Source organism: Atractosteus spatula, chromosome 25, assembly GCF_055471065.1.
Source record: "Atractosteus spatula isolate fAtrSpa1 chromosome 25, fAtrSpa1.hap1, whole genome shotgun sequence".
Lineage (NCBI taxonomy): Eukaryota > Metazoa > Chordata > Actinopteri > Semionotiformes > Lepisosteidae > Atractosteus > Atractosteus spatula.
This window is the reverse complement of record NC_142730.1, coordinates 9,964,033-9,989,523: the sequence shown is the minus strand read 5'-3', so window position 1 is coordinate 9,989,523 and position 25,491 is coordinate 9,964,033. Positions and strand designations below refer to the sequence as shown.

At 46.1% G+C, this 25,491-nt stretch overlaps 1 protein-coding gene across 1 annotated transcript; it reads left to right on the top strand.

The window, feature by feature from the left end:
* The first annotated feature begins 361 nt into the window (after positions 1-361).
* On the top strand, positions 362-24,881 carry nr2f5 (nuclear receptor subfamily 2, group F, member 5). The gene is made up of 4 exons (XM_088905805.1): positions 362-1,733; positions 17,232-17,512; positions 19,827-20,073; positions 23,206-24,881. Exons 1-4 carry the CDS (start codon positions 1,364-1,366, stop codon positions 23,520-23,522), a joined length of 1,215 nt encoding a protein of 404 aa, XP_088761931.1. The 5' UTR covers positions 362-1,363; the 3' UTR covers positions 23,523-24,881.
* The last annotated feature ends 610 nt before the right edge of the window (positions 24,882-25,491 follow it).

Sequence of the window (25,491 nt, the reverse complement as noted above, 5' to 3'; positions counted from 1 at the left end):
GGATGCCTCTTGATTACGAAGATTTCGAAGACGTCCGACAAAGACATCAGGAGACAGCAAAGAACCCTGCAAGTTTTAGGACCCGTCCGGGCAAATAAGCGGACATTTAAAAGTACTCTAATAGCCCGTCTTGACCAATGGACGGGAGGCAAGGGGCAACGCTATCGAGCTCGGCGGGAGAAGCCACGCCCCCTTGGGTGCTCCCGGCCAATCACGGGCGGACAATTTTTGGGAACCCCCGAGCCCTGAGAAAGGAGCGCATGTCCTTATATGGGCGGCATGCTCAAATAAGGAAGGTGTCCCTCGGTGTGCGCGCACGCATGGCTGTCCAGTGTCACTTTCGGGGGATTTCTGGTCGCGCAGATCAGTGGTAGATCTGACAGCCAGCGGGTGAAGTGCTCTTGACTTGTAGCCCTTTTGTTGTGTTTTTTCCTGTCTTCGTCAAATCCATAATAACCCGAGGGACATCACTGGTTTATGGATTTGTTTTTCCTTCTCTTGAAGAGTAAGACGCTCCCTCTTGTCCAGAGAAACCCGTGTTTGAACTGTCATCTTGCGTACATGTGACTGTCCGAGGAACGCTCTCCTGCAGCTTGTGTGCATTAGTTTGAGAAGGAATTTATGTCGAAGCGGCAATTAAGCGTATTGCTAGGCGCTGCCTAGGAACCTCAACAGGCAGCCGTTGTGTTGTTCTCAAGAAAAGGAAAGACCAGAACTGTTTTTTCAGCCAGCTCGCGTGATTATTGAACTGGACTTGCAGATACTCGGGCTGTTTTCCCTTCGCCGGTCAGTCGACTCCACAGCTCGTTCTCGGACAATGCACGAAAGCGATTTTCACTGACATCTCCTTCTTTTTCAGCGGAAAAGGGGAACCTCCCGCCTCGCAATGTTGCTCTTCTAAAGAAAGGGACAGGAATGGAATCTTCAAATATATCCTCGTCATCACACTTAAGACACGGACAGGGGGCAGAGACGACTGTGCCTACCGTAGGAGAGAACGTAACTATAACACCGCTGCTGTGATCGGAGACGTGTTGTACCGCTGAGAAAGTTTTAGGGGGTATCTTTGTGTCTGACTTCGGGATTCTCGCAAGAAAGTCGCACAAGCATATGTAGGCGATTGCCAGGGTATCGATTTCAGACTCCCCTCCCACGATTCGGCCTGGAATCTTCGAACATTGGAAAAGGGCAAAAAAAAAGATCGAGTCGATCCCCTCGTATCAATAATAGATCGAGCTTCTTGTCTGGATGAAGCGAGGAGCGCGCGCTGCTGTTTCGAGCCCCCCAGACCTCCGCGCGGTTCGCGAGCTCTTCCCAGTCTGTGTGTGAGTGTGTCCTGTTTAAGATTAAAGCGCGGCATAGCATGGCAATGGTAGTAAACCAGTGGCAAGAAAGCATCTCGGCGGAGCCTGGGACCCAGCTCCAGATATGTAGCCAGGAGCCCGGGGGCACCCCCATCCAGGCGCCCGGGACCCCCTCCGGCTCCACCCCGGGAACCGACGGAGACAAGATCCCCAACGTGGACTGTATGGTGTGCGGGGACAAATCGAGCGGCAAGCATTACGGCCAGTTCACCTGCGAGGGCTGCAAGAGCTTCTTCAAGCGGTCGGTGAGGCGGAACCTGAGCTACACCTGCCGGGGCAACCGCGACTGTCCGATCGACCAGCACCACCGCAACCAGTGCCAGTACTGCCGCCTCAAGAAGTGCCTGAAAGTCGGAATGAGGAGGGAGGGTGAGTCCGGGCTGCGCGGTGGGTCACCAGTTCAGTCGCCTAAATCCATCCCGCTCTGCTCCTACTGCCGCGGCTACATCGACTTAGCTGACAAACACAAAACGTTAGGGTGGCGTGTGAAGCGTATAGCCCGTAGAAACAATACAGAATACAGTTCATCTGCTTTACGCAGAACTCTACGGGACTAAACCTTAAAATTAAGCATGGGGTTCTCGGGGAAAAAGTTTTTTATGACTGAAGTCATCAGAAAATGTTAAAACAGTATATCCGTATACACTGCACGGTACATACTGTAGTCAAGCAACTATAGCTTAAAGATTGGCTATGACGTTTTTAAGAATATGACTATGAATCTGGGAGATCAGGTTTATTTTCACAGGTTGGTTTATCTGCCGTTTCCCCAGAATAAAAATTCTCTTTGTCTGGGCCTCCCCTGAAAAGTTCGAAAAAAGTGTAAACGTTAAACCTGTCTTAATCCTGTGGTGGTTATATGAGCTACATTTACATTTTTTTCCCCCGAAGAAGGAAGGCACACAAGCAGTGCCTGAGCCTTCTCTCGGCGGTCCGCTCAGTCCACAAGAGGGACGTTATCTGCCCCCTTTGTGCTCGTATTAATGATGCGGTGTTCTTCCTCCGCAGCCCGACTTTGCTGTATGTACTGCGAGTGATCACGGGCTGGGCAATTCTTGTGAAAAGAGGGGACAGTGCCGACACGCGTGTAGGACGGAGTGGTTGAGAGGCTTAGATTTCCCGGTGTCGCGCTTAACCAGGCCGTTTGCGTCAATTTGAACACCCTCCCGTTTATCCGGATTGTCAAGAGTCTTGCGTTGCAAATTTGCGCGAAAGAACCTTTGCAAAATAAAATCTGTTTTAGTTTGTTACCGACAATCATTTAAAGAGTCTTATCAAGGGCGACGCACATCTATCAGTAGACAGAAAGTTTGTGTATTGTTCACAGAAAGTGTAGAAGGCCATCTAAACCAAGTGTTCAATACAAAAGTATTTTTGTACATTATTGTTGGATATTATCTTGGATTTTATGGACACAGATATGCATTGTCATAATTCATGGCTTCTGCATTCTCGTAAGACACTCCGCGAACCTGAAAAGAAACCTGTAAGATTGATTCATTAGTTACATCAGTTCACAGAAGTTAGAAAACGTTCGCGACCCCAAATGACTATTAAGCCAGACTGACACAACAATTAAACAGGGAACTGATCACACATACAGTTCTATTTGAAATGGTTAAAGTACCAATTTCATCATAATCTGTCATTCATATCTATCGTGGAATTGTTGCTATGGTGTCTCCTTCTGCAGTTTCTTGTTTCAATCAAACAATACTTGTTTTTATAAGGAAAAAATACATTGGACTATAGCAGAGGCTACGAAGATCTGGAGCTATAACAGGTATAACAGTGCCTCACGTAAGAAAAATAAAAAAGTTTACTGAGTGCGCCGGTTTGAGAATCGCTGGTTAGTGTAGTACAGCTCTTGGGGTTAGGGTGTTGAAAACGGCCCGTCGTGTGACATCTTTGTCCTCCATGCACGCATTGAAAACAAGGTCTTTGACATCAGCATTGTCTTACACGTATGTAATTACTAGGTTCACCTGATGCTACCACAATCAGCCGCTGGTTTTAGGCAGGAAACATTAATCCATTGCATTTAAACTCATCCCCCCCCAACTAAAGACAGACTAAAATCAACTGCAAAGGATCTACTGCGGCTTCTGGAATTGACATTTCTGGCTTTGTCGAAACCTTCTTGGTTCCACCACGTATTAAAACCTTATACGCAGTCCTGCTCCCTTAAAATCAACTTGAGATGAAAGCGGAATGAATTTCCGCGGCACATTAAGAGATTGTACCGCCTTAAAGTTATATGTAATCCATAGGTTATGTATCATCACAGTCAAACAAATCGACTGTACAATGTCAAAAAGGTCTACAATACAGTAGCAGATGTCCATAATTGTTTGTTTTTTTATCACGGTCAGGTCCTTCTCTCATTTAAACGTACTTTCAGTTGAAAGATATTCCTGTTCCCCGTGTCTCTGCTGAAGCAGTCTGTAACAGGCTGATTTTAAAGGCTTACGGAGAGACGGGCCAGAGTTGACCGCAATCTGATTGTTTTAAAAGCCCACGTAAAATACTACAGGGCGAATTCGTTCACTCAGGCATTTTATAACTGATTAAACTCGGAACACCTGGCGCATGATACATTTGTGACCTTTAACATAAAACATTGTCAGATCCGTGTTAAAAAAAACTCGATTATTGATTACGAATGTGGAGGCACGGTTAAACAAGACAGCAAAACCTACAGATGTTTTAAATACCGGTTACAGGGCAAAACGTACTGTATATGCGTTAATTCCTACACCTGTTCTGACATATTATTTTGCCCTTTCCTTTAAGATTTGTTCCTATGCTAAAAGACACAAGTTATTCAAACGGCATGACGACTGGCAAAGAGTAAACTTTTAGATCAATGTTATGAAACCAACAAACGATTCGTTGCTTAATTAACGTTGCTTGAGAAACAAAGACATGCGGTGCCTTTCACTTGGCGAAACAAGGACATTCGCTGACTGGTGCTGGTGGAGGGGAGTCCCCATTACCTATAAAGCGCTTTGAATGGAGAGGGCAGAAAAGCGCTCTATAAGTGTAAGGATTGTTATTACTGTTCTCGAACATATTTTCAATCAGTAACATCACAGCGTGCCAAAGCTGAAGTATGTGTATCCGTTAAGATGCAATTGCAGAGTGAAGATATGTTCTATCTGTCAAATTTAAAGAGATGAGTCTTTTTATTGAGACTCCCTCAAACATCCATTATTTTATTTATAAATTATTAAACCTTTAATAATGGAACTTTTATTCGGACTCGGCCGACACCTACCACCACATTTGATAACAAACACATCAAGAAGAGTATTATCATACTTAATACAATTATCATAATACAAAAAAAACAGATTGTGACTTAGTTTAAAACTTGAAAGGATTTTAAAAACAACGTTTTTTTTTAATTTACAGATACAGAAAGTATCCATTTATGAGCTACTGGTTTAACTAGTCTGACATTTGAAGCAATTCATAAAGCCGTTCTAGTTAATTTTTCAGCAACAGCGTTAGCAGAACAAGCAAGCAAACTGTCAGATTAATTTAATCTTATTCAGAGAACTCAATGTATCGCGCCAAAAGGCGACTGCCGTTTTAATTCTTCCCCACTCAAGCATCATCCCCGAAAACAAACACAATTAACCACAGAAAAGCTGGAAACTATACATGATAGAATACAATAATGTCGAATATTACTGTAAAATGAGCAGTGAAAAAAAGTGAACACGTTTGCTCATGTCGGATCCCATGAAGCGAAAGAAAACGTTACTGTAACAACTAAATGTTGCTCCCTGCTTCAGCAGTTTTTCTGTAGGCTAAACAAGGTCACGCAGTGAATTCTCTTCCCGACGGAAATGTGACAACCGATTTGTCCAGTTATAATGCAAAAGTATTATTTATATACTGACCGTGGAGGAAAGCCATAGATCTAAATTGTGCCGCAAAAAAATGCAGCATAAATTGGATTATAGTTCATTGTTTTTTTTTAAACGTCGGTGTCTTTTTGAAAATGATGTAGCCTGTGACTTTAACTCGTCACGATGTGCAGTTTTCACAGCCTTTCGGTTTTTTTAAGTGGGGCCATTTTCCGTAATGAACTAGATCATCCCAGGGTAGGTTTATGCTGTTCGAGACGTAATTCAAAACAGTACGTGATTATGTTTCTGTGAAAGCGTTAATCATGGATATATTCTAAGACATCACAGGAACGCACCCATTTACTTCCATTAGCGTCTAGTAACCTTAGTAGATCCATGATAAAATTAAGCAATTAGTGGATTAGGGAAGCTCAGATTCTGATCTTAGTTACAGAATAAAGCTTTCAAGAAGCCAGTAATCGGTGCCATACCTGTTTTCTTAAAATAAAGTTCACATGGGTAATCGTTCAGAAACATTTTAACGCTAAAGAGCCAAATATACGCAATCTCAGCTTATCAACTTGTTTGAATTCAACCCTGAAACATGTGACTTTACCGAAAGTCTGCCCAACGCTGTATTATATATTTAGGCTCATTAAACTAATTAAACTAACTAAGAGACAGAAGCTGGTAGCTGATTTCCCCCGTGAATCCAGTGAATAGGAATTTTTGCGTCACCTTGCATTTGTGTGGATGATACTTAACGCCAAGGAAACGGTAAAAATGGAAGGAAAGGTTCTGTTTGAAACTGACTTTAGAACACGCAGCAAGAGGCACTCCGCGACAGGGTTGATACATACCTACTAAGCGCACTCGAAAAACCCGAAATACGCGTCAGGCACATGAACCACTCATCTTCAAAAGATGATTCTTACAGTACATATTGTTAACAGTCAGAAAAGCACCTTCTTGCATTATGAGACCATGCAAAAAGATCTGAGTCCCATAAATTGAAGCGATGTATGGCAGAGGTACTGGATTCGGTGGCATGCGTAGGTTCGCTATTCTTGGCACTGAATTACTTACATGCCAGTCTCCTTGCGCATTATTAATCCAGCATTGCTTTTGCTACAACATTAAGAATACAGCCTACAGAGTATTGCCACAGAGAGGTCTTGAGGATTGTAACGCCTCGTTCGTCCGCTAGTTGGCAGTATGTCAGTAACAGGACGCTGTGGAGGAGTCTGGCAATGGGAAACCAGTCCGCTCCAGTCCTGCAAGAGACAGTGGGTGTCTCCGAGCAACGATGTGCTTGATTGTAGTTCCTGAGGTACGTATATATGCACACAGCCAAAACAAAATAAAATGGTGGAAAGCCACCTACTGCAAAAACAGCACAGGATCTACAGATACATCTGCAATCAGTGAAAGTAGGATGTACTGTAGTCTCTACAGTAGGACTGTCCAGTCTGGTGTCTTCAGGGCTGGTGTGCCTGTAGGTTTTCTCTCTGTAAAGCTGCAGCATGTGAAGAGCTTGTGAAGCTGCTAAATGAGCCCAATTATGCCCGTAAGTGGCTAATTGGAGTGGTGAAGGGATGAGCCAGAATGAAAACCTGCAGACACACCAGGACTGGACCCTCAGTCTGTCCCCCACGAGCAATGCCTCCACTGCTCGGCATTTTTCATTGTATGGTCCAGATTGGGGCAGCAGGGTGGCTGGGGCCCTGGGCTCTCTTCCAGACCTGGGGTGCTGTCTGGGTGGAGTCTGCATGTTCTCACCATGTTCGCGTGTGTGTATTCCCTGCGATGGACTGGTGTCCCACCCAGGCTGTACCCCACCTAGCGCCTGTTGCTTGCTGGGATAGACTCCAGCTCTCCCACAGCCCTGGACTTTATGATGCAGTTAGGAATTGGATGGAATGTCCAGATTTGTGTTTCAACGTATTCAGAACAGTTCAAATATGTGCAGCTTGACCACACTTTAGTGAAACTCACCTGTTCAAGATCTCCTAACACTTAAAGCGACAGTTGTGATGAGAGTATCTTTAACAGGGTCATGATCTCTCTTCCCCTCTGCTTTAACCAGCTCTGAATCCATACAGAAGACTAAGCATTAACTGTTACTCATTTAAGATGAAAAGTAATGTTTTCTGGTAATCTAGTGTGCAAAACAATCCATTATTAAAAAAAGTAGAAACAAATACAATTTCCTGGATTTCTTGTCAGTCCTGTTAGCAATGTTAGCATTTCTTATTGATCCCCAGATTGGAGAGTATTATTAAATAATGACTCTGCAGTTATTGATTACTGCAGTCTCTTTTTTGGTACGTTAGTACAGTAGAAGGGGAAATTTTAAGTCCGCTTTTAAAACCACCATTAGCAAACTTTATGTTTGAAGTAACCCGTGCCTGGAGAATGATCAGATTTATTTGAATTAGTCGATCTAAGTTATGGCTGAACGGAACTTTCAGATCACTCAGTTACTAATTATCAAGTGGGCCTCCTCTCTTTCCAAATCTTTCTTATGTTCTTATGTTTCGTTGAAGGCTCCGTTGAGACCGCATTAAGTCCATTGTAATCTTATGTGAAATATTAGTAATATGTCATTTAAAAAAAATAAATGTTTGGCTTTAAACATCCTTAAGGAAAAAAATAGGAAAAAAGGCTTCCCGTAACTCTGTTGTTTGACAGTATCCGATTTCACCAGAGGCATGTATTGTTCAGTATTGATTCAGCGACTTCATATTTTGCAAGGACTCGACTGTCGCGTTCGTCAGACAGCACAACAAAGACGAAGGGCGCGCGGTGCAGGATATTTCGTCTATAGCGCTTCAGCCTACGACACCTCTAGTGGCCAAATGGAGCGTTTTCGATTCTCAGCTCTCCGTGCAAACGCAATTGATAAAATTCTGAGGGTTTATGGCCAGTTACAGGCGGCTATTGTTCCATCACAGTAATGCATCCTCCTTTAAAGGTGACAGCATTTCCCTGGCGAAATTCCTCTGTTAGGTATTACGAGCCGTGCGCCACAGGTTTGGTTTATATACTATTGTCACATGTGAAAGTTTTTCAAGACTTAGTTGGTCTGAGCAGCAGGCTCACTTACGGACTACGTTGCCATATTTCAACATCGCTTGATCCTGTGTATTTGAGATCAGATATACATGAGAACAGACCTTTGAAAACGATGTCAAATGACATAGGATACCGGGTGAGAGACTACTGACTCAGACTAGAAATTGTGTGGGAGTCTGAAGCCGTGAACCTTAAAATGGTTTACCGCAAAAAAAAATCGTGATTAACAAATGTGTTTCTTTCCTGAATTTTCCCTCTTCCCTGTAATTCGGTCCACGTCAAACTCGCCCAGTTTGCGGCAAGTTTGTTTTTGTGGAGGGTTTTGTGCGGGTTTCTATTGTTTACTTTAATTCCGGACAAAAGGCCGCCTTCTCCCGGCGACCACCGGACAAAGACTGAGGGCGCAATGGCCAGCCCCCCTCCCCACTGACAGATCCGCTGACTTCTGCAAGGAAGATTTCAGGGAAATGATAGCATCGCCTCTCCAAGCTCTGCCCATCCTTTTGTGTATCGCGTCTGGATCTGTCCCTCTACTATGCATCTTCCTGTCTGTCTGTGAATTGGAGGAGGCTGAAGTGTCCCATAGACTACAAAAACCCCAACAAAAGGCAGTTTTTTTTTGTCACGTACACAATTGCGAAAGAACGAAAACATATTTATTTCGTGACAATGGTTCCAATCATTTCAACACTGGATACAAGAGAAAAAAGAAGAGGGGGAAAAAACTATTTCATTCTTAAAATTCCACGTGGGTTTGGTTGAACGTTAGACTTTTTTTTGTTTTAGAAACGTAATGTCTGTCGGCGGCGGAAAATATTTGGGATGACGGCGAAAGACATTGAGAAGCGCGAGTCCTTCGAGTTAGCCAGTTTGTGTGCGGGGGCTTTGTCTTGCAATCTGAAGGGAAGAAAGATCGACCCTCGCAGGCACGAAAGCCACCGTTTTTGAATTGCTTATTCATGTCTTGCCGGTGCACAGAGACCGCCCGGCCGCACTCGCACACGTGCCTCGCTCGTGCTCCCAGCGTCGCGGCTCCAGCGCTGTGAAATGTAGGTCAATGGACGCGACATTAATAATGAAACGCTTTGGGCAGAGCGCCCGATGCGACAGTTAACCATCATGTGTCAGGGGCGCAGGCGGGGTTTTGATCGACACTGATGGCCCCGATTGTCAAGTGTTAATCTCCGCGTGTGACGAAGTTATGGTTTATCCTCAACAATGATGCGGTTTGGGGATACGGGCTAGGAAGCGAGCCATCTGCCGACTGCCCGTGTTGTGGATTTGGGGATTGGTTTGCCTCAAATCTGGGCCTTCAGCGTTATTTCACTTTAAAGTGCATTAAAATGGGTTTGTGTAAAAAAAAAAAGGTTTCTTCCATCCATTAAAGGGAACTAGATTTTTAGGAGTGTACATTTTGGAAAACTGAAAGGAGGAGAGAGGTTTAAAAATCAGATTCGCAATAGATTTACGTGTAAGGCTTGCAGACTTAACGCTTTTTTTTACTAGAAAGGTTGAGGAATTGTACGCGCCGAGTAATCTGAATACTTTTTCAGTAGGTACAAAAAAGTCAAAACAGCTTCCTTTTCTATCTTCATCGGCGTTCTAAGGGACATGTCGTACAAGCGGCTAATTTCCGAATTGCCTCCCTGGCCGCTCCAGATTTATATAACGTCTTTCTCTACTTGGAAACCTGAGATCGCTTAACCTCGACGTTTTACTTTTGCCGTTGTACTCCTGCGCGACACGCACGCTGCGGTTGGTCCTCGAAAATACCAATTTCATCGCTTTAAAGAAAAGTCGTCGCCTTTTCACGCTCCTTCTGGAGTGCGTCACGACCCGCCGGGAGTAGTTCATAACTCATTAACGCAAAGAACACGGTGAGTCTTGGCAGAAAATAAAAAAAGAGATGGTAGCTGAAGTTTTTTTCCTCCCCGATTCTCCAGTGCAGAAGTTTATAATCACATTCGGGCCACTCTTGTGGAGACCTCCTGTAATTCATGCTTCATATCCACAGAGATTAGGATCCCTGTTCTCAATCCGAGCTCTGGGGTGCTGTCTGTGTGGAGTCTGTATGTTCTACCTGTGTTTGTGTGGGTTTCCTGCCAGCGATCTGGTTTCCTCTTACCGTCCAAAGACATGGTGGCAGAGAGTGGCCGGGCATCCTACTGGCAGGGTACGTGGCTTCTGAGAGTGTGTGTCTCGCACTTGCTGGTGTCCTGTCCAGGGTGTACCCTACATCGCTCGCTGGGATAGCATGCCGCTCCTCTGTGACCCCCTGAATTGTTGATTCCCTAACCTTACGTGTTATAAAGGTAAGAATGGCTGTTTTTTTTAATTACATGGTTCAGTTTTGTCACCATTTTTATGGATGGGCACTACCTGAGCGATTTTGTGAGCGGTAGGTATTAGACTGACTTGAGAAAGAGTTCTGTTAGGCCTCTCGTTTCCTTAAGGAAAATGACTGAAGCCCGTAAGACCCCCGGTGAGGTGTTTATGTGCAGGGCTGCGAGTATCTGCCACGTCTGCTCTAAGCCCATTCCGTACTGAACTCTGTCCTTCCTCAGCCTTGGGGCTGTTGTTGAAGTCTCCCCTGGTAAGCACCTGAGTGAAATATTACTGTCATACATCAGCTGTTTCCCTTTCATCATCTAGACGTTTCCTCTTATTATTCTGGGTGTAATTTATTTCAGCCTTAATTCTTGCTTTTTTAGCGGAAAAAAACCTTTCATTATTTTCGATGTAATATTCCTCATGGCCTTTCTTTTGCTCCTTATTTAGCTGTACATGACATGCATTACTCTCATGTCATGTATTGTTAAGTGGCGCTTCAGTTTATAAAGGTCTCACTGGAGTTTGCATGAGTTTCCTCCCACAGTCTGAAAGTCAGCGTTAATCAGCAGCACTAGATTGACCCCCCTTGCGCATGTCTGGCATGAACTGGGCTCCCCTTCAGGAAACAGCCCTGCTTGACACACTGTGGCTGCCAGGCTCTGCTTGTCTTTGCCTTTTTGTCTCTTCTCCTAACCCACGTTGTAGTAACTAACATTGTCAGCGAAGAAGACAGATGAAAACTTTTAAATTGGGGGTCTGTGTATGTTGTAGTCAGTATGACCCACGAATCTCAGTTTATACTGCCACTGATGACTGCGATTTTAGATTGCGTTTGGATAGTGATGTACACACTGCGGCGTGGCCATTAATATTAGCTACTGTGTAGTATCTGAGCACCAGATTGTGTAGCAGTTAGTACGGTAATCCCAGTTATCACACAAATGCTATGAAAAATGTACACCAAGTTAAACCAATACCGACTCATAGCCCTGAAGTTCACCTAGACCTCCATTTTAACTTTCCAACATTATAGGCTAGAATTGGTTCAGGTGGGTACCTGCGTCAGCATGGAATAAACCCATTACTTGTTCCTTTATAGGCTAGAATGGTGTGGATTTGAAAGAGATTTGGCTGAATAGCTGTCCGTTAGTGGATGTATAGGATAATAGTAAGAGCGAAATAGTAAGGGCTCATTACCAAGAATAAAGTTTTTTGGGTCCTTTTATTCAGAAAATATTAAAAGAAAAACATAACCATTATCAATCAGTCGGGAGGAACATTGCTTCAACTTTTATATTCCTTGAAAAATGCGGTATCTTAGACTTAGGCTACAACTGCATGTCAGAAGTTTCTTTTTCACATCACTACAAAGGCACAATAATCTGTTCGAATATAATATGTATATTATCCAGGCTCAATAGAATCTCCAAACACTTTGTACATGGGGTTGCTCACTGCGGTGCCTCTGGGTGACACAGCAGCCACACTGCAGAGCAGGTCAGGGGGAGAGGAGAGAAGTCACCCCTCCTAGTTACTTAGAGCAATGAATTTAATCATTTCATTTCATCGAGATTCCTGTTCTTAGGAACAGTGACAAGGCATCATGATGACCAAATACAGTGAATTCCGGACCTCAGTTTAACATCTTGTTCAAAGAAAGACAGCTCCTACAGCACTGTGGTACCAGAATGACAGTTCTGGTCAGAAAGCAGGGTGCTGCCCGCAGGCCCAACACCACCACCTACTGGCAGCAACTTAATACTTAGTGCTATTACTGACCAGGCTCAACACTGCTCACATCTTGAGATCGGACAGGATCAAGCTATAATGTGCTAATGCTACAGTCTGCTAAAAGGGATATTGTGTCACGATTTCAGATTTTGGAAATCACATGGAATTTGAGGAAACTAGGTGGAAATGCACTTAAAACAGAGAACAGGAGGTATTTCTTTCCCCAGAAAGTTGTGGGACTTTGGAACAAGCTACCCAGCCATACTGTTGAAGCCTATTGCTAAGAAAGCTAACTATTGCTACTAACAGTAGGCTGAATGACTTCTCGTTCGTAGCCTTTCTTATGTTCTGAAGTTTTTATTTGCATCTATGCCGCATCTCAGATTTAGATAATACTTTTCTCCTATGCCAAGAACCTATAACCTATCTAGCCAGTTTGGTCTCTATATTGACCACCGGAATTGAGAAATACTTGCAGAGTAACCTTTGCCTCGCTCTGATGTTCAGGACTGAGAGCTGGATGCTTTAGATGCTGTTTGTGGGTGTGGGTGACAACTTGCCTGTGCATGTTAGAGATGCCTAGGCCGCGAGAGATATTCAACAAGAGCTCAGGTTGAATTCTTGGACTGCTGTGTTAAGTTACCAGCCGTAATATTTCTTAATGTTTCCGGAAAGCAGGAGCAGTCAGCTGGAGCTCTCATACCTCTGCCAGTGCCCTGGGTTTCCTTTGGTCTCTGATCTTAATCGCTTCATCACAGCAACAAGAAGCAACGTCACTAGTTTTTACGTCTTAATCAGGTACCGATTGACCAGCAGCTGTAGACCCTGCAGGACTCCATCCCTGTTGGAAAGTGGGCATTAACATGGTAGTTTTATATGTCTGCATTCTTCTTGGAACTCATCTGACTGCCCGGCCAGGGCAAGAAGCCAAGTGCGCAGGCATGTGCAAAGAGAAAGCCATTAGCTTTATTCAGGGAGCACTCAGGGGACAGGGGCTTTCTGAATAAAAGGGCGAATTAATTTATAGTGGTGAATATGCTCCAGATCTCCTGTTCAGACGATTCCTGTTTAATTCCCTACCCCCACCCCACAACTCCCGTAGCCACGTCGATCCATCCAGCCCTGCAGGGATGCTGTAATTGTGCCACTCTTTCAACTTTCTGCTGCAACCTTTTGGTATCTGTCAGTTCTGCTAATGTCTCCTATTAGAGAGGCTTAGACTGTGCTGGCTTGTTGCTTCTGGCAGCAAGGCGACAGGAGGCATATTGGGGGACTCAGTGGTGTTTAATCAGCTGTTCTCTTTTATCGCCCTGTGTGTTGTCCTCAGCAGATGTGCATTGTTCTCAAACAATTTAATGTCGCAGTCAGGGGATTCAACTCCTGTCGAAGGCGGGGATCATTAGGGTGTTTTGTCAAATTCCCTACTGACTGAAGGGCAAATCAGCTCGCTCTGTGGTTCGTACCTGCACAAAAAATAGAACTGTTCTCAGATAAAGGGCAAAAAGAAAGCCGGAGCAGGGAAAGGAAGGAAAGCAGTTTCAGCGCAAAGCAAGCCAGGGAGGTTGTCTGGAGATCTGTTATTTAACGATTGGTGCTTCAGGTCAGGGGTGGAGCTGGAAGAGGCCGATTGCATGAATGTCCGCGCGGAAGGAAAAAGCACGAAGAACGCACACCCACATACAGGCACCGAGCACGCAAGTCTCTGAGATGGCAGTGGGCGTGGCGGGCAGGAGCAGATGAGCGCCATTCAGAGAATTTTCAATACAGACTCTTCTGGAGTCAATAATAATAATATTTGCTTACACTTATATAGCACTTTTCTGGACACTCCACTCAAAGAGCTTTACAGATAATGGGGATCCCCTCCACCCCTACCAGTGTGCAGCCCCACCTGGATGATGCACCAGAATGCTCCCCACACACCAGCTCTCAGTGGGGAGGAGAGCAGAGTAATGAAGCCAATTCATAGATGGGGATTATTAGGAGGCCATGATTGGTAAGGGCCAATGGGAAATTTGGCCAGGACACCGGGGTTACACCCCTACTCTTTTCGAGAAACACCCTGGGATTTTTAATGACCACAGAGACTCAGGACCTCAGTTTTACATCTCATCCGAAGGACGGCACCTGTTTGCGATATAGTGTCCCTATCACTCTACTGGGGCATTAGGACCCACGTGGACCACAGGGTGAGCGCCCCCTGCTGGCCCCACTAACACCTCTTCCAGCGGCAACCTTAGTTTTTCCCAGGAGGTCTCCCATCCAGGTACTGACCAGGCTCCCACCTGCTGAGCTTCATTGGGCTGCCAGTTGTGAACTGCAGGGTGATATGGCTGCTGGCTTGCCTCTTCAGACATTTTGTAGATGCTTTTTAGGCTTTATTCCAGTATTTGGTGGGCTTTTAAATATAAACATTTGAAAAGGGGAAGCCTGCATTTAATTAAAATATGACGTAGTTCATGCTTCATATGTTCATATAAGAGTGGTTGGAGAGGCACAGCGGGCAGCATTGCTGTCTCACAGCACTGGGGCCCTGGGTTCAATTCTAGACCTGGGGATCTATCTGTGTGGAGTTTGCATGTTCCCCCCTTATTCTTCTGAGTTTCCTCCTGGTGTACCAGTTTCCTCTCACAGTCCAAAGACATACCGGGAGGCTTCAGGAACCATTAGCCCTGGTGTGAGTGTGTGTGACTCTGAGTCCGTCTGCCCTGTGATGGACTGGTGTCCCGTTCAGGGTCTATCCTGCTTTGTGCCCATTGCTTGCTGGGATAGGCTCCAGCTCCCCCGTGACCCTGAACTGGATGAAGAGGTTGTGTCAGTAAAATGCAGGGCGTTTGTACAAGATCACCTGAAAAATATTTAACCATTTATGCAACATAACATACTCCGCTCTACAGTTATTTATTTGTTCACTGCAGTTCTAAATTCACTAACGCCTGAAGAAGGCTCCACAGCCGTAACAGTGTGCTTCTTTTCTTCTCTTTTCAGAGTGGAATAAACCTTTACTTGTTCCCTAACAAGCTATTCCATGCATCAACTGCTAACCTTGAAAATAAAATCTTCCTTTCTGAATCTTTATTCGAAAATATATCGCTATTTCTAAAGAACACCTTTTTACTTTATGTCCTGAAGAATGAATGACGTTTATGGGAGTTACAGTATAATTTCTGAACCCCTTTACACCTGGAAAACTTTAGACTTTGCTGGGATCTCTGTTTTTAATTTTTATCCAGATGAATAGTTCAGTTCAGTAATTAATTACTTCTTTGACTTCTACAGTATAGCCTCTGAAATCCTTAAGGACCGGTTATACCAATCTGCTGCTGTAAGTACAATGCATTAGCTTTCAAGATTTAGGTTTGAAATCACTCATTCCGCTAGAGAGATTCCAGTCACATTCCTTTCTATGGCATCTAATGTCAATCTGAAGCCTACCACTTAAGGACAGCAAGCTGTAGCCCAGGATGGAAGCCCTTGGTAGCACTGGAGCCACTAGAGGCAGCTTACCCTAGCCCAGTGTTGTTGAACTGCTGTCATTCCAGAAGGTTAATAATCCCAGCTTATTAAGCAGGTAAGCTTTAGTTCCAAGTGTATTTGCTCTCAGGTCATACTAGAAAGGATTCAGATTGTGCCCACTCCTCCATCCAACACCATCTGTAGCAGAGAAAGGAAAATGTGTGATGCCTGGTAGTAGTCATTATTCATTCATGGGCTGGCTCTTCTGTACAGCAATTGAAGAGGTCAGTGCTGGTACAGTAGGAGGAAGAAAGCAGTAAACCTACTTCACCATCTATGGTTTTGTCTGTTTTGTTCTGGGCATTCTTGTGCTGGATGAGCTCTTGTTATTTTTCCTCCTGTTCGGTTTGCCTCATTACATTGCTTTTGGTCGAAGAACAGAAGCCTGTCAAACCAGGACGTGGCAGGCTATAGCATCGTCCACAGGAATCACCTCAAGTGTTAAATAATGTAAAAACTTAATAATCAACTGACTTAAGAACTGCGATGTTGACTTCAGGATGTTCACAGGATCTGCGCCTGTGCTTGGAAGGTTGCTGGTTCAAATCCCGCAGCCAGTAGAGGAATCCTACTCCGTTGGGCTCCTGAGCAAGGCCCTTTTTTTGTTTTATTATGAAAATACAAAACCAAATCATACACAGAAATCATTATACAGAATACAAGCAAGACAATCAATGTACACCCGAATCAGAAACTAAAGAAATGAAACCCTTCCACTTATCTCTTGCTGCGTGGAACTTCCATCTTAAGATGTCTCTTTTAATTCGTACTTCTAATTCATTGCAAATTCTCCAATACACATCTTGATCTCTTCTTTTCATATTATCTTTAATTTGGGCGCACCTAGCGGACCACAAAAAATGTTTAATAATGCTGATTAACAGCCAATCCACTGTTGCTCTTTGTTCTGTACTCTTCCATGCTAACAGACCTTTCTCACAGGTTAACAAAAACCCTGGTTGTACACTCCAGAAAAGTTGTTGACATTTACACCAGACACGTTTCGCTATTACACATTCCCAGAAAACATGTCTTATTGTTTCGATTTTGAGCAAGGCCCTTAACCCCAACTGCTCCAGGGGTGCTGTATAAATGGCTGACCCTGCGCTCTGACCCCAAGCTTCTCCCCCTGTCTGTGTGTCTCATGGAGAGCAAGCTGGGGTATGTGAAAAGACAAATTCCTAATGCAAGAAATTGTATATGGCCAACAAAGTGATCTGATCTCTATAAATGTGGTCCCTAAAGAAGCATGCACACTCCACACAAATAGCACCCCAGGCATTGAAAGCCGGGCCCTCTGTTGTGCTGGCCTCTTTTAAAATCCTCTCTCCACATTTCTGCTTGTTTTGTCTCCCAGCTGTCCAGCGGGGCCGCATGTCCAGCTCCCAGTCCAGCCCGGGCCAGTACCTGACCAACGGCGGGGACTCCTACAACAGCCAGCCCTACATGTCCGGCTTCATCTCCCTGCTGCTGCGCGCCGAGCCCTATCCCACCTCTCGCTACGGGGCCCAGTGCATGCAGTCCAACAACCTGATGGGCATCGAGAACATCTGCGAGCTGGCCGCCCGCCTGCTCTTCAGCGCCGTGGAGTGGGCCAAGAACATTCCCTTCTTTCCCGACCTGCAGCTCATAGACCAGGTGAGCCCTAGACCGCCACCCTCTGCCGCTCTTTCCCTGGCCAGCACCTTCCCTCACGTACTGCCTCTGTTTTTCCAGAAATGCTGCCAACCACGCCTACATTTGCAATTAAACCACACAGAGCCCTTAGCTTTCCTCTTAAGGTACAGGCAGAGTGGTCTAAGAAAATAGGACTCCAACGAGCTAAGGATCTGCGCCTGTGGCTGGAAGGTTGCTGGTTCAAATCCCGCAGCTGGCAGAGGAATCCTACTCTGTTGGGCCCCTGAGCAAGGCCCTTAACCCCAACTGCTCCAGGGGTGCTGTATAAATGGCTCACCCTGTGCTCTGAACCCAGGCTCTCTCCCTGTCTGAGTGTCTCATGGAGAGCAAGCTGGGGTCTGTGAAAAGACAAATTCCTAATGCAAGAAATTGTAAAGGGTTAATAAAGTGCTGTTATTATTATTCCACCCCAATTTCATTCTGTGAAAGAAGGTAAACCAGTCTTTTTGTGTGGATTTCTTAAGCTGTTCATGTATTGTGTTTTTGCTAAATAATTATCTTCCCATATGTAACCTCCCTCCTATGCTGGCGTAGTGTCAATAGTTACCGAAGTAAAAAAAACAAACATCATATGATTGTCAAAATGAAAGACAAACGCGAATGTTATTTTGATCTGAGTTCAAGCTGTAAAGCCTTTTGCTGAGAAATAAAAAAACAGCAGGCGCCTGGTGAGGACAGGATTCTTTTAACCCCTGCAGTCCTGAAAGAAAACACAGACTGCTTTCCCGTCACCGTCTGGCTACTTTAGTCGCTGCTCATACTTGTTTAAAAATAGAGCCACATCCTGTCTGTGTGCGTGTCACCGGGCTCAGCGTGCTGAGCGAGTTCCATGAGTGATGTCACTCCCTCTGAAATCTGTGCAGCACTCTGTCACAGGGAACCAGTCTTTGGGTGTGGCAGAGTTGCCCACTGTCATGGGAGTGTCTTCATGAGCTTTACAATCAAATTCAATTTGAATTTGGGACTGCCCACTGAGGAATGCACCTGTTGCTTTAGTAGGGTTCAGCTGACCAGGATATCTTTGACTTGTCCTGCAATAGTGACTCTGCAAACTGCTGTGCTCTTGTGAGCTTGCAGTATGTCATACTTTCCTTGAAGCAGTGCTAGCCCTGCTGTGAGCGTGATTTTTCTTTTCCCAGTGTGCAAAATGACAAAGAGGTTTGACATATGAAGAAAAGCAAGGCTCTTTCCTTTTCCACCTTGTCCTGGCTCAGTAGTTAAACTGAGATTAAGGACTGATAATGTTTCTTTATTAGCCCTATACAATTTCTTGCATTAGGAATTCATCTTTTCACATACCCCAGCTTTTCTCCATGAGACACAGACAAGGAGAGAAGCTTGGGGTCAGAGCACAGGGTCAGCCATTGTACAGCACCCCTGGAGCAGTTGGGGTTAAGGGCCTTGCTCAGGGGCCCAATGGAGTAGGATTCCTCTGCCAGCTGCAGGATTTGAACCAGCAACCTTCCAATCACAGGCACAGATCCTTAGCCACAGAGCCGCCGCTCCGCCCCAACTGATCCTATACTTAGGGGAGCAAAAAAAACGAATAGGGGTAGTGTTGCTGACTTCAAATTCGAAAAAGCCCATAGCCCTATTCAAATTGTAATATAATGTATACGGGCAGGGCGATGGCACTGTGACTAAGGATCTGCACCTGTGGCTAGAAGGTTGTTGGTTTGAATCCCACGGCCGGCAGAGGAATCCTACCCTGTTGGGCCCCTCAGCAAGACCCTTTACCCCAACTGCTCCAGGGGTGCTGTAAAATGGCTGACCCTGCGCTCTGACTCAAAGCTTCCTTCTCTGTCTGTGTGTCTCATGGAGAGCAAGCTGGGGTATGCGAAAAGACAATTTCCCAATGCAAGCAATTGTATATGGCCAATAAAGTGATCTCTTAACACATATTATAAATCAGGTCTCGAAGGGTGGGTTGTATGTTCAGAGTGACTCCAGCTGGTAGTGAGCATCAGACCCTTGTGCAGCAGCAGTACTGCTAAACGCATGCTTTTCTGTCATCCTGCTGCAGGATCAGCACCGTGTAAGAGTGCTTGCTTGAGGTCTTCTGTTCATTGAGGAACAATGAGCAATAACTGCAGCATTCCTGTCTCTTCCAAGAGAGTAACCTTTTTCACTTGCATGCAAATAGCTGCTGCACTTCAGCAGTGGGTGGTAGGAACCCTGCTGTATCACCGTCCGCACTGATGGCTTAGAGAGCGAGCATGTGTATGGCACAAGGGAAAATTGTAGAACCCCATCTTGCAATCTCTCCTGTGTGCAGGTGTCCCTGCTGCGGATGTCCTGGAGCGAGCTCTTCGTGCTCAACGCGGCCCAGTGCTCCATGCCCCTCCACGTGGCGCCCCTGCTGGCGGCAGCTGGCCTGCACGCCTCGCCCATGTCAGCGGAGCGCGTGGTGGCCTTCATGGACCACATCCGCGTCTTCCAGGAGCAGGTGGAGAAGCTGAAAGCCCTCCAGGTGGACACGGCCGAGTACTCCTGCCTGAAGGCCATTGTGCTCTTCACTTCTGGTAAGCTCCGTCTGTGAGGTGGAGGAGGGAGGTCCTACAGCATTGTGGGAAATAGGGCTTGGCAGCTGCACTCTCATTGCAATGCAGCATGGGTATGGTAAAGCTATGGGCAAAAAGAAACAATAGTCAAACTATTACTAGAGAGCTACAGAAATGCATTATTTAACAATGCATTATTAGAGATGCATTATTGAACAACAAAAATCTGAAAGTAAGGGCATGGCTGGAAGGGTATCTGGGCAATTTGATGCGAAGCCATTGCACACTGAAGCCTGTGCTTCACTGATCTTCCTCCTGCCTCTTCCTCACATCCACCCTGTAGGATTCGGCCTTTTTCAGAAGCAGATGCTGATGGAATGAGTAGAATAGAGAGTAGAGTAGTTTATTGCCATGTGTAACACGTACAGTGGAATTCTCAATCACGCTGATCTCTCAGGACGCACACAGTACAACAGACAAACACCACACAATGGAGACGACAGGAACAATAAATATGTTGTGGGAAAATAAATAAATACAGAGCAGTGAGACTAAAAGAAAAATAAAACCTGTAGACTATGTGAAAAGTGCGTAGTGCAGATGTGTATTAAGGCTGTTGAATGGTGCATTAGGATAGCAAGGAAGAGGGGTGAGAGACAGAATCAATAAAACTGCACACATGGAATCCAGTCATTCACTACAGTTTTACTTTAGTGACTCATTTTACGTTTTTCAGGCTCTGGGACTCTTGTACTGGTGTACAAGCTTGAATGAATTGTAGTGCTGAAGCTGAAAATGACCAAATATGGATCATATAAATATTCTGGGAGCCTCCAACGTCTGCTGTTCCTAACAGTAAGGCATCAAGTATGTGCCCAACATGTGGAGGTGGCTTTTACACCAGAATCTGCGTCTCGTGCTGCTGGAAATCAGGGAAACTAACCCCTGGAATTACTGAGAACATGTGACCTTCAGAGCAGTGAAGTGCAAAACAGGAGGGAAGAGAAATATCAACTACAAATTGGTTCTATAATCTGCACTATGTTTTAAACTTACCGCAGCAAGTGTTTTGTGCTGTTAATTGAATATAATGAATATCTTAACCTTGCAGTGCTTTAAAAAACTGTAGAGGTATGACTTTAAAATGTAAATTGCAGGTATTTGCACCACAGACCTGTAAAGGCTCTGAAGACAGCTCTGGAGCAGGGCAAGGCTAGAGGAGACAGCCGTGAATGAACTAGTTAAGAGGAAATGTGCAGAAAAGCCCGAGAGTGGTTTCTCTTGTGGGGGCAGACCCAGATTCATGGGGTGTCCAGCACGGTTGATTCTCTGCTTTTCTGGTTAATCCTTCTTTTCCTTTGTTTGTCAGAAACGTTTTGCCTGTGCTTGCTGAAGCCTGCACTCTTCCAAATAGACTGCTGAATGCTTTTCGGCTCTTGTTTCTCTCTTCGCCCTGCTATCCAGCAGCAGCCTCCTCCCCTGCTACACCCCCACCCCCCCTCCCTTCACACAGCCCCCTCCTTGCCCCCCCCCCCCCCCACAATGTCTGAATTATACATGACGAGGAATAGCTACCAGGATTCGCCAGCTCTTGCCCTGACCTACATAACCCCTGTAGCCAGGGGCAGCTAGCTGATCTGCCTATCTTCTTCACCTCCGCTCCAGTGCACTGCAGAGCCCTGCTGGGGCTAGCCAGTGTGAGCTAACAGGGTCAGACAAACACTTTCCCTCTCAGCACGCTCCCCACCCCGCCTAATCCACTATCCCCACTCCCAGCCCGGGTCAAGGAGCCCAGACATTGGTCACACCCCTGCTTTTTTCTTATCCATTCATTTTCTAGCCATTTCTTCCAATGGGGAGCCTGATCTTATGCACACAGGGCTGGGTACTCCCTAGACAGGACGCCCGTCCATCACAGGACACACGCACACTGAAACACACATTCACACCAGGCCCAGTTTTCCCAGTAGCCCATCAACCCACCAGCATGTCTTTGGACTGTGGACGGAAACCAGAGTAACTGGAGGAACACAAAGGAGAACATGCAAACTCCACACAGACAGCACCGCAGGTCCAGAATTGAGCCCAGGGCCCCAGTGTGAGACACTGGAAGGCAGCAAACGGCGCCACCCTGGACAGACTTGTATCTGACCCGACAGACCTGAACAGACTTGTATTCTTTCCAAAAAATATATATTTTTTACGGAAACTTGTGGGAGTAAAACGGTTCCCTTCAGAGGGCCTTGTCATTGCTGATTCCTTAACAGACCTGCTTCCTACAACAGACAAGGGGGAGGTAAGGGCTGAGAGAGTGGAAAGTATGTCTACTGGCAAGCGCCAACCCTCCCAGAAGTTTGTAAATTTCTGCCCTCTGTCCTTGGTTTCAGAATTAGCCCACTGCGGTTGTACAGCTGTCAGAACATCTTCCAAACACCACTCGGTTCAATCTATCCCCGGATTGCTTCCCAAACTGTTGACACTAGCTGCCGAGCTCTTAGCAGTCGACTAACCAATGACGCGCAGACACAGATGGCAATGACACAGTCTTGAATACTCCCATAATCAGCATTCTTGGTTCTGCAGGGGGGGTCCAGTTTCCTCTAGCTCTCCCAGGTGGCTGGAATGACCCTGACTGACCCCTCGCGCTCATAATCGGGGAATCCGAGATTGCCCTTCTCAATTTCAGGAGCTGTGGGATGCCTGTGAAGTTCGCTGCTCTTTTAAACAACTGTCTGATGTAATCTGCTAACAGCAGAACAAGAAGCACAGAAATGGTGCCCCCAGGAACATGTGTTCATGAACATCTCGGGGGCTATCAATGTAACTAACGACCACCAACGCTTATTACAATGAGCCAGTATAGCGCCCCCTGGTGTGTACTGTCATTGCCTGTGGGTTTGTCTTCCTCATGGTTTCTTAAATACCAAAGTTCAGTGTTCCACAGTCCACAGGTCCTATGACACAGGGCACCACCTCCTGTACAAGTGCAATGCAGCTGAAGCTCAGATCCCAGGGAGGTTCTCAAACAGGTGCTGACGTTTGATCATCAGACCCAGAATGGGCTCAGGGGAATACCTGCGAGTCTGGCTGTAATGACAGGGTGGAGAGCTGCTGCTGTAACCCGGTCTGTTCCCTCTGCCTCTGTGCTTCCAGACGCCATGGGTCTGTCCGACGTGGCCCACGTGGAGAGCATCCAGGAGAAGTCGCAGTGCGCCCTGGAGGAGTACGTGCGCAACCAGTACCCCAGCCAGCCCAACCGCTTCGGCCGGCTGCTCCTGCGGCTGCCCTCCCTGCGCATCGTCTCCTCGCCCGTCATCGAGCAGCTCTTCTTCGTGCGCCTGGTGGGCAAGACGCCCATCGAGACGCTGCTGCGGGACATGCTGCTGTCGGGGTCCAGCTACAACTGGCCCTACATGCCCGTGCAGAGGGACCGGGGCCTCTCCCTGCACTACAACGAAAACGGGCCTTGACGACATCGCTCCCCCCCCCACCCCCCAACACTGACGCCACTGCCAGCCCCACCCCCCCCCCCCCAGCCCCCTGCTTCAGCAGCACTGACGTACGTGCCTGCGGACTCCCACTTCATTCTGTGGAAGCGGTGTGTGCAGCTACAGCGCCGGCTTTGACACAGGGGGTCAAGATCCCCCATGTGGTGGTCATCAGGCCCCACCTCTCTCACCGCTGTCCTTGTTTTTCTGCTGAAGATGACATGACAGCCCCGAGAAAGGCTGTAGAGCAGGGCTGGAGCCGTGGCACACTGCAAAGAGCCATGCGTGTCCATGCTTCAGACAAACAGAGGGCTAACCGGTTAGTCTGGACGCTCAGAGCTACAAGAAAGAGACATCTGCAAGTTTCCTGGGCTCTGCATACGCTCAATAAAATCCTAACCCTGTGCAGTGAACCTGTTATGCAAAGACCTTGGACTGCTGGAGTGGGGACGGCAGGACTAGGAATGGGCATGTAGACCCTAGGAAATGGAGCTCCTGCTTCTGTTGCCACTATCAGTGTAATGGCGTATAGCTATCTGCTGTCACTGGCTTTCTCTACTCAGACTGCAGTCCTCTACAGACTGGCACCTGGGGGTTTGCTGATGAAAAACCCCTGCTGGCAACAAAACAAGCCCCCCCCAAAAAAGCGCAGACTGGAAATGCTGGCATTGTTTCCTCAAGGGTGTTGTTGCCCTCACAGTTCATGACCCGTGTAGAGTGAAGGATGGTTGGACCTTACTTGGACAGGACCCAAAAAAGCAGGGTGGACCATGTGTGCGTGACAGCATCCGATGACTGAGTGAGAACCACTGATGCAGGTCAGCCAAACACAATACCATGTAATCAGCATTGTTAGAAAGCCTGAATCAACACTTATCTGTGCAGAGGCTGGACGTAACAGTTTAAACATGAAGCTCCTTCTGCCAGTTCAGACAATGACAATGATCATTCAGACTGACTGATGGCACCACTGACCCGTATCATTCACAGATAAACACCTAGGGAAAGTGTTCTTTTCTAGAGATAGAAGCCCTGCATAAACTTGGAGCCTCTTCTATAGGAATCGTCCACCTGCTGTATTCTAGGAATTGTGAAGCTATGTTATTTTGCTGTCTAGAAAAACGTTTCCAAACTATCACGACATTGCACTACAGTGTTACTAAAACAGATAAATCTGGACTCGGAATTGCAAGCCATCGGGAGAAAGAAAGGAAAGGGCCCTACTGTTTTCAGTTGAAATGTTTTGTTTTTAGTTTTGATCTTTATTGTTTTTGTTCTTCCCCTCTTTTTGTTTGGAAGATGGTTCAAAATGCATAAAATAAAATTTGTTCTTTCACACAAGGCTTTCAGTACTTGTCGTTGCGTAAGTTAATGAACCTGTGTGTGTACCCATTATAGAAGAATTGTACACTATTATACAATACTCGTACACCGTGTACATCGTGGCAGGCTGCCTCAGCTGGGAGCGTGGAGTTGATCTCCAGAGCTCGACTGAAAGAGGTAAGGGTCCCAGGCTCTCTCCCTATCTGTGTGTCTCTGTGTCATGGAGAGCAAGCTGGGGTATGCGAAAAGACAAATTCCTAATGCAAGAAATTGTAAAGGGTTAATAGGCTAATAAGGGGCAGAGCAGTGGCACTGGAAGGTTGCTGGTTCAAATCCCCCAGCTGCCAGAGGAATCCTACTCTGTTGGGCCCCTGAGCAAGGCCCTTAACCCCACCTGCTCCAGGGGTGCTGTACAATGGCCAACCCTGCGCTCTGACCCCAGGCTTCTCTCCCTGTCTGTGTGTCTCATGGAGAGCAAGCTGGGGTCTGTGAAAAGATAATTCCTAATGCAAGTAAAGACATTTCATTGCCAGCAGCTACTGCTGCACGCCATATTGTTGTGCATTTGATAAATAAACTTTGATTTGATTTGAAAAAGTGATGTTATTAGCATCTTAATTAAAGCACC

What these genes read in the sequence shown, in the direction of transcription:
- nr2f5 (XM_088905805.1), top strand. Translation starts at nt 1,364, where the DNA reads ATGGCAATGGTAGTAAACCAGTGGCAAGAAAGCATCTCGGCGGAGCCT. An exon ending in AGTCGGAATGAGGAGGGAGG is followed by an intron (nt 1,734 to 17,231) that starts GTGAGTCCGGGC and finishes TTTGTCTCCCAG; the next exon opens with CTGTCCAGCGGGGCCGCATG. An exon ending in CATTGTGCTCTTCACTTCTG is followed by an intron (nt 20,074 to 23,205) that starts GTAAGCTCCGTC and finishes CTGTGCTTCCAG; the next exon opens with ACGCCATGGGTCTGTCCGAC.